This window comes from Chinchilla lanigera, unplaced genomic scaffold, assembly GCF_000276665.1.
Source record: "Chinchilla lanigera isolate Chin_1 unplaced genomic scaffold, ChiLan1.0 scaffold00077, whole genome shotgun sequence".
Lineage (NCBI taxonomy): Eukaryota > Metazoa > Chordata > Mammalia > Rodentia > Chinchillidae > Chinchilla > Chinchilla lanigera.
In genome coordinates, this window is record NW_004955478.1 from 8357937 (window position 1) to 8366136 (window position 8200).

At 57.5% G+C, this 8200-nt stretch overlaps 2 protein-coding genes across 3 annotated transcripts in view; one reads left to right on the plus strand and one right to left on the minus strand.

Moving 5' to 3' along the window:
- LOC106146427 (translation initiation factor IF-2-like) lies at positions 1-1188 on the minus strand (the record flags this gene model as incomplete). The annotated part of the gene is given in 1 exon segment (XM_013503198.1): positions 1-1188. A coding segment is annotated over 1 exon segment (380 nt), but the record flags the coding sequence as incomplete, so codon positions are not given.
- Positions 1189-4253: 3065 nt separating this feature from the next.
- Positions 4254-8200, plus strand: part of LOC102028532 (cytochrome b561) — a gene marked incomplete in the record, with an annotated part of 4758 nt that continues 811 nt past the window's right edge. Inside the window, 4 exon segments of one of the 2 annotated variants that reach the window (XM_013503197.1) lie at positions 4254-4343; positions 6495-6712; positions 7630-7728; positions 7975-8078. In XM_013503197.1, coding sequence (XP_013358651.1) covers positions 6508-6712; positions 7630-7728; positions 7975-8078 — 408 coding nt within the window. 2 annotated transcript variants of the gene reach the window in all.

The window sequence follows — 8200 nt, forward strand, 5'->3', positions numbered from 1 at the left end:
CGCGGCGGAAAGCGAGGACTCGCGGCCGGCTGTGGCGCGGGGCGGGGGCCGATCGGTCCTCGGGAGCCGGCACCGGGCCCCTCCGCCCGGCGGCTGGGTCCTGCGTGCAGAGTGGCCGGGGATGCCCCCCTCGTGCTCCTCCGACACCCGCTTTCCGTGCGAGGGCAGTTTCCGGGCGCGCAGCCCGGCCCTGGCGCTGGCTGAGCCGCGCCCCGGACACCTGCTCCCTGCTCCGCCGCGGCCGCGGAGGGAGCCCGCGTGGACGCCGTCCTGCTCGTCCTCGGAGGCTGGCGCCTGTCCAGGGTCTTCTCCCTGCCGGCCGCCCCTGTCCTTTCTCTTCTTTCCACCTTGGCAGCCTTTGAGAGTTTCCTAAAACTCATTAAATCAAGTCCGTCCTACGTTGCTTGGATTCCCTTCCTTCTCAAAACAAATGGAAACAAAAATAAAACAGCCTTGCCCTCTCCTCTAGATTTCAGGGAAGATTTCAACCTTCCCTGAAATTAGATCCAGGCAGGAATATGCCGGAGGAGCTCCTGCGACCGGAGGCGGAGCCGGCGCGGCTCCCCTGCCCCGCCGCCTTTCCTAGGCAGGCCCGGCGTGGACTCCTGCGAATCAGGGGTGGTTCAGCCTCGCCGTGCCAGCGCTGGCGGGCGAGCTTGAGAAATCAGTCACTTGCAAAACCAGCTTTACTGGGAAGGTGCTTTCTAATGAACTTATAAATGGGTTTTGAGAACGTACAACGCCACACAGCAAAAGCAGCTCATCCTGCCTCCTCTCCTGCAGTTTCTTACCCCAGGAGTGTGGGAGGCGGAGAGGAGGCTCAGTGGGGGTGGGGACCTACCGGAGGGGCGCACAACCTGCCGTCACCTGGCTCTCCATGGCCCTCAGCCGCGTGTGGCATGTGCTGCCAACGAGGGACTCTGAAGACGTCATTAGGGACAGATTTAGGGTTTTCAAGCCGTTGCCTACTGTGCCGCAGCACCGCGCTAGGTGCTTGCAGATATTTCTCCCACTTAATCTTTCTGCAGTCCAGTGAGGTGGGCCTTACCGTCCCCTCACCTCATGGAGGAAGAAGCAGGTGCACAAGAGGACATGACTGTATCTGAATAAATGTCGGATTCTGTACTCGCACGCAGAGGAGCAGGCTCACAGAGGGGACGTGCCTTGCCTGGGAACACGGTCACGGACAGCGGGGCTGACTTTGAATCGCATATCTTTCTGGCCCAGGTTGCACTGCAGCTTCTTTTTTTTCCTTCAGTCTGGGGATCAAACCCAGGCCCTTCGCACGGAGCTGCATCCCTGGCTCTTTACTGTTTTTTTATTTGTTGGAGACAGGTTCTTGCTGAATTACCCGAGTGGGACTCCAACTTTCTTTTCTTTTTTTTTTTTTTTTTTTTTGGCTTTTCTCTGGTACCGGGAGCCGAACTCACGACCTTGCGCTTGCCAGGCAGACGCTTTGCCGCTGAGCTAAATCCCCAGCCCGGGACTCCAACTTTCGATCCTTCTGTCTCAGCTTCCCAGAGTGCTGGGATTACAGGAGAGTGTCACTTTGTCAGGCTATATTGTGACTTTTATGGGCCTGAGTACTTTGGCTTTGTGAGGGCCCTGCCTCCCTAAAACCAATCATTTTTTTTTGAAAAATTTATGTCTGTATTGTAATCAAGACAGACATTCAGACTGGATTAAAAAGTTCAAACATTTTCATTTTATTTTCTTCTCACTTTAATTAAGGTGAAAACTTTCCTGTTTGTAAGTGGTGGGAGCCCCGGCTCTGAGCCCCTCCCCCCATTCCCAACGTTGACTTGCAGCTCTGCTTTCTTCCTGGTGCACCTTGGGTGTGGGGTGGTAAGAAAAGGCCCCGTCCAGCAGCTCAGCCCTCACTTTGCCTTCTCTTTAATCACATTCTCCAACAACTGAGCCATTTTCATCCATCAAGAAAAAGATCCAGCCAGGTGTGGTGGCGCACTTGGGACACTGAGGCAGGATTGCTGTGAGTTTGAGGCCAATCTGGGCTACATGGAGAGACCTTGTCTCAAAAAAAAAAAAAAAAAAATCCAGTTCCCTCCCTGACCACAGTCTGTTCTAACTCAGAACCCTGCTGCTGATAAACACGTGGCCGAGCCAGGCTTCCTGCTGCCCACCTTCCCTGCTTGCCCCGGGGCTGTACATCTTGTGCAGTCTGGTCCCCAGTAATGAGATTAGGTTGGGACTGCATAAAACACCACGGGCATGAGGAGCGCAGGTTAAGCCCCGCGGGGCTCTGTGTCCCTGTTTGATTGCATTAAATGGCGCCTGACTCAGGTGGTGCTCGGGGGGATGGGTGCCTCTGTGTCATAGCCCAGCGGTCCAGAAGCTGCCAGAGATCTGCCACCCATCCCGTGCTCTCACTGAGGAAGACGAGCGAGAAGGGGCCACACGCTTCCTCTGGGTGCGGGACTCTGGTCTGCTGAGCAGAGAAAGCCTTCACGGTGGGAGAGGCTGCTTTCAGCCCTTGAAGCTGCAGCCCACAGTCCTGCTGTGGAACTAGAGGTCAGGATCAGTCTGCAGAGCGGGTGGGGAGGAAGGGGAGCGTGTTCTCGCTGTCAAGGTGGGGAAACAAGGCACCGTGACTCAGAGGCACTTGCTTACTGGCGAGCAAATCCCCACCAGTGTCACGGGGCCCCGTGGCAGCCTGAGTTCTGCCAGAGCCATGGGATGTCTTTCCCTGTGTCTCCGCCCTCCTTGGGCACAGATGGGCCACCAGTTTTGTGGAGCTGAACCGCAGCTGGGGCAGTCCTGTTAGCAAAGGACTCTGCGTTCATTTCTTGAAGCACACAGCCTCTTTTTTGGTAAATTTGGATTTTCCACGCTTAGAACTTAAGTGACTGTGAGGTCACCTGTAGGGAAGCCACAGGCCTGCACAGGTGGCCTGGCCACTTTCCCTGTCATCTTTCATGCTCAGGCCTTACAACGTCATCTTCAGAGCCTCTGCCCCCCAGTGCCAAAGGTCAGCCTCTTCCTGTTTCTGGTTGTCCTGGTTACCACCGACGCTGTAGGGCCCTGGGGAGCAGCCCTTCCTCCTGAGACCCCTTCTCTTGCCTCCCCACCCAGGCCTGCTGCCTTTTCTCCTAGGGAGCCGCAGGGCAGTGCCAGGGCCTGTGCCACGGTGGGACGGAGGGTAAGTGGGGAATAGGAAGCTGGCTGGGCTGGGAGACGAAAAACTGTCTTGGAGCCCTGCATCAGAGTGATTTTTTCCACAAGGGCTGCCTCAATCCTTGATTGGCTTCAGTATGTGGAGAGTGTGACAGTGCCACCCTAGTCACTGGGTGTTAGAAAGTGCAGAGCCACACGCCAGCAGGAGACACAGGGCACCGGGCAGGAGACTTCCGAGCAGGTCATTTCTTAAAGGAGGGGCCTCCCTCTTCAGGCCAGGCTCTTGTTCATCCCACTTTCTGGGAACACCTGCGACCGTGTGGCAGCTCATCCTCAAGCCCCCAGGGCAGTGATGGCAAACTTTTGACAGCTTTCAGGGATACAGATAGCCCGCTGTGGCTTGCGTGCCACAGGTTTGCCCCTGCCCTGGGGCAGAAACTGTCTTCTCTGTGTAGGTCTAGCATCTGGCAGTGCTGGCACGCGGTAGGTGCAGCTCTTTGCTGACAGTGACCTTGGGTGTGTCCTCTGTTGTCTGAGCCCGGCTTTGGGAGTGGGAAGTGTTTGTGTGCTCGCAGCTGTGGGTCGAGGATTAGGTCACAGCGAGGACAGCCAGGAGGCTCTCTGGTGATTGCTCTCCACCCTCCTGGTGCGTATATGCAAGCTCTGTCTCGCCCTGATGTGGTAAGGGCAGGCAGCACTTGGGTACTGACTTCCCAGGGAAGCTGGGGCTGAATTCTTAACGTAGGATGGTAAAGACACACACCCCAAGAGCAGCCTCGCTTGAGTTTTTGCCTGTTTCACGCGGAGGTCGCTGGGACAGGAAAACCAGGCAGTGGAAAGCAGTCTCTGGCCCCCACCGCCCCCAAATCTGCCCTTGTAGTCTATGTGGCATCGAGAAGTTGTGGCTGATCAGACTGCCGCAGGGTGCTGTTCCTTCCGTCCTTCCTAATTTGGAGCTAATCACATTCTGTCTGTACTCTGGGTATGAATCTAATAAAGGAGGCAGGGACTTGGCGAGGAGGACACAGGACGAGTGACCAGAGGGCGCCATTTCTCCCTTCAGTGTATGTTCTCCGCTGGGGTTGGGCAAGGCGTCAGGTACCTGTGGAGTTCCAGAGCGGGATACAACGTCCTCCCTGTCTTCAGGAAGCAAGCAGGGCACTTCAGAGGAGGAGCACCGTGGGATTCGTCTAAGAAAGGACCAGGAAGGGGTAAGGAAGCTCTGGAGACCCTGGGGACAAACCGCAAAGTAGTGAGCAAGGTGCCTGTTGTGGGCTTGGGGCGAATCTACAGGATGTGTGCAGACAGCGGGAGCAGGGAGCTAAGCTTGACTCAGCGGGGCAGAGGGAGTGAGGGTAGCAGGTGGTGTTCTTAGAGTCTGGAGCCCGGGAGCCTCTGCCACAGGAACCAGGCAAGGACACAGCGAGACTGTGGACAGAAGCGTGGTCCTGTTACTGCTGGCATTTTACTGGTGGGTGATAAGACTGGGGAGCTGGGTCTGTCTCTCGCCTGTTGGGCAGAATGCAGAGGGAGAGGCTGGTGGCCCTGACCGGATGTGGTGGTGAAGATAACCCAGAGGGAACCCTGGCTCAGAGAAGTGTGCAAAGCCAACCACCCCATCAGCCAGGCACTCCCCGATGCTGAGGGGGTCAGGAATCCACCAAGAAACAGCACAGTGGTTGGGTGCAGTCAGTGTGAAGTTACTAGAATGCTGCTGTAGATGGCATTCACTGACGTGAAAGGATATGCACGATACAATACACTGTTACATTTCAAAAGCAGGTTAGAAAATGGTATGACTTTTTTAAATAAAAATGTGTATGCACTTCTAGAAGTACGTGGGGATATCAAGCAAATGTTGATGACATAACATAGCGTGCTGATGCCCGCCCCCACGGTACTAGGGAGGGAACCCAGGGCCTGGCTCACGTTGGGCAGGTGCTGTACCACTGAGCTACATCTCACTTCTTTTTATTTTGAGATAGGATCTGGTTAAGTTGCCAAACTGGCCTCAAAATGTTTCAGGCTCTCTGGTAGTTGGGATTACAGGTGTGCACCCCTGTCCAGCGCCCCCTTCCCTCTTTTAGTGGCGGAATTGCCACCAGTTGTCAGATGTCAGGTGTGGCGGAGAATGGGCGAGGACAGGTGGAACCTGATCACAAGGTTACGAACTCCATCCTGGGCCCTGCAGGGTAGAGCACGCACTGGTGCTAGAGGGGCCTCCACAGAGTCAGCTTGCAGCTGTCACCCTCCCTGCTGTCACCATTGCTGCTGAGCAGCTGTCCAGGGAAGGGCCACAGGCCAGAACCGACGTCTGCGTACCACGCTGATAGCGGTGTCCCATTGTGGCAGGACCTTTTTGTGAAGCCCAGGCCACAGCCAGCACTGAGGCAAAGGGAGAGGAGGCCCAGGCTGTGAAGGGCATGTGTGTTCTCCCAGCTCCCTCCTCCCTTCCTGGCTGCCCCTGGGCTGGGCGTGGGGACAGGAAAACCCACAGATGCAGGGTGAAGAGCAAGGCTTGCAGCTGTCCTGCTGTCGCGAGGCTGTGCATGCACTGGGGCCGCAAGTGGGTCTCCTGAGCCAGGCTGTCTTGAACCTCCTTGAACAGGAGCATACCTGCTTCAGCTTCCTGCCTAGGACTGCCCCAAGCTCAGTGGACACATGGGAGTTCTACATGTGAGGCAGCATTCTTTGTTGGCTGCATTTCTGGTGGCTTCCGTTTCAGAAATCTAACCTAAGAGAAATCTCACTGTGGAGAGGAACAGGGCAGGAGGGGAAGGAGGCTGCTGGGCGCATGGCTGTCAGGCACGGCAGGGTCAGGGCAGTTATTCTGCAGCACAGCGAAGCCCACTGTAGGGCTCCACGCCTGGCTTTCCAGGGTGGCGCCCCGGGGAGGACTCATCTCTGCCCTGGAGCTTAGAAACCATGGTTGGGGGAGGCTTCTGTTTCTCATCCCAAATGTACTTTCACCCATCCGAGAAGAAGTAACTGACCCTGCACCTGACGGGCTTTGCTCACTTCTCTGTAATTTACCTGTAAAACCCAGGGCCTCAGGAAACAGAAGATACAGCCCAGACCTGGGACTGTGCTCCCAGCAGAGCGTGGTGTGTCTCCCCTTGCGATCGCCTTGCACGTGGAGCCCAGGTCAGGGCTGTCTTTGTGGGAAGACCTAGGCTCCCACAGAGCTGCTCCTGGGACTCTGGGGACACTGTCCCAGGATGGTGGCAGGAAAGGGTCTTCGGAATGGGAGAGTGATGAGAGTGCTTGGGCACAGGGTGCGGAAGATGGCAGGAGTCCTGGCGAGGCAGATGCACCTTCTGGAGGTGGGGGGTGCTCCTCTGAGCTCTTTCTCTTCCCTGCAGCAGCAGCCTCAGCATGGACAGTGGGACTGGCCAGGTCTCCACCCCCTCCACACTGCCATACTACGTGGCCTTCTCCCAGCTGCTGGGCCTGACCGTGGTGGCCATGACTGGTGCTTGGCTGGGTCTGTACCGAGGCGGCATTGCCTGGGAGAGCACCCTGCAGTTTAATGTGCACCCCCTCTGCATGGTCATAGGCCTCATCTTCCTGCAGGGAGATGGTGAGTTCTATGGGGCTGGCTTCCCGGACCCTTTCTCCTGCAGCTGAGCTTGTGGCTGTCCCTTGGGAGAGGCAGTTTGTGGGGGTCCTGTCACCTCTACTGTCTCTTCCAGTTAGACAAATCCAAGATTCTAGAAAGGACAGAGGAGGAAGCTGGAGATTAAAGCCTAGGAGATGGGATGCAAATCTGGGCCTTGATGGAATTCAAATTTGGGGCTGGGGGTGCTTTCTTGATCGGAGAGCCCAGGGCCAGGCTGTGAACTAAGCCATCTTCAGGGGCCGCTAGAATGGGAAGAGGTGTGTGCACATGTGTGTGCCGCTGTGCTTGGACTTGGCCAAGCAAGAGCACTTTTACCTGGGGTGGCCAGGGGACCAGGAAGCTACATCTACAGCTGCTTGAGCCACTCAAGATAGCCTGGCGACAGCCGCCTCTCAGCAGCAGATCCTAAGAGGCCTCCCCACAGGACCTGATCCTGTCCACCTTAGCTGGACATAGTAAGGATTAGGTTAGGATTACAGGTTCCACTTTGAGCACCAGGAGCCCGCTTGCCGGGAATGGTGCCCATCCGGTCAGGCTGTAGAATCGGACTCTTTGGGGGAGTGACATCCCTAAACGGTAAACTCGGAGTCTGGCTGTGATCTCAGTGTGACTGCCCACTGAACTCCAAACGCTGAATGAATGAGTTCACGAGCTCCCTAGCGAGAAGCCGGGGTGGGTGTCCCCTGGGCCGGCTGTGGCTTAGGGCAGGGCTGTGTCACAGTCTCCCGTCCTGGCCTCTGAGTGTGCACGGGGCCCTGGCATCCTCTCGGTCCCTGTGACCGGCAGCCCTCTGCGAGCCCTCCTCTCAGGTCTCAGATCCCTGTCACCGGCAGGGCCTCCGTCCCGCACTTCACCCTCCCTTTGTCTCTTCCCGTAAGCCCTGCTGGTTTACCGTGTCTTCAGGAAAGAGGCCAAACGCACAACCAAGGTCCTGCACGGGCTGCTGCATGTCTTTGCATTCATCATCTCCCTGGTTGGTAAGCTCCTGGGCACAGCCGTACCCTTCCCTACCTGCGGCTTCAGGCTGGGGAGCGCTGTTGCGCATGCGCTGTTCCCGTAACGGCGCGGTCCTGCCGCACGCTCTCCCCGTCCCCCGAGGTGTCCCGGGCAGGGGCACCGGCTGCTGGCCGTGGTAAGTGCCCGCTAGCCAGTTCCCCACAGGCCTCCCCCCGCCCTCCCTCTCCGTGCCTGCCCCGCCCTCCCACGGCCCGTCTCCGGTCCAGGCCTGGTGGCTGTGTTCGATTACCACAGGAAGATGGGCTACGCCGACCTGTACAGCCTGCACAGCTGGTGCGGGATCCTGGTCTTCGCCCTTTACATCGTGCAGGTGAGTCCTCCCGGCACCCGGCCTGGCCACCGTACGGGGGCGCGGAAGGGCCAAAGTGCAGGCCGCCGAGGGGCCCGATTTCCGAGGCGGCTCCGAAGGTGAGTCGGGTCGTCTCGCTGGAG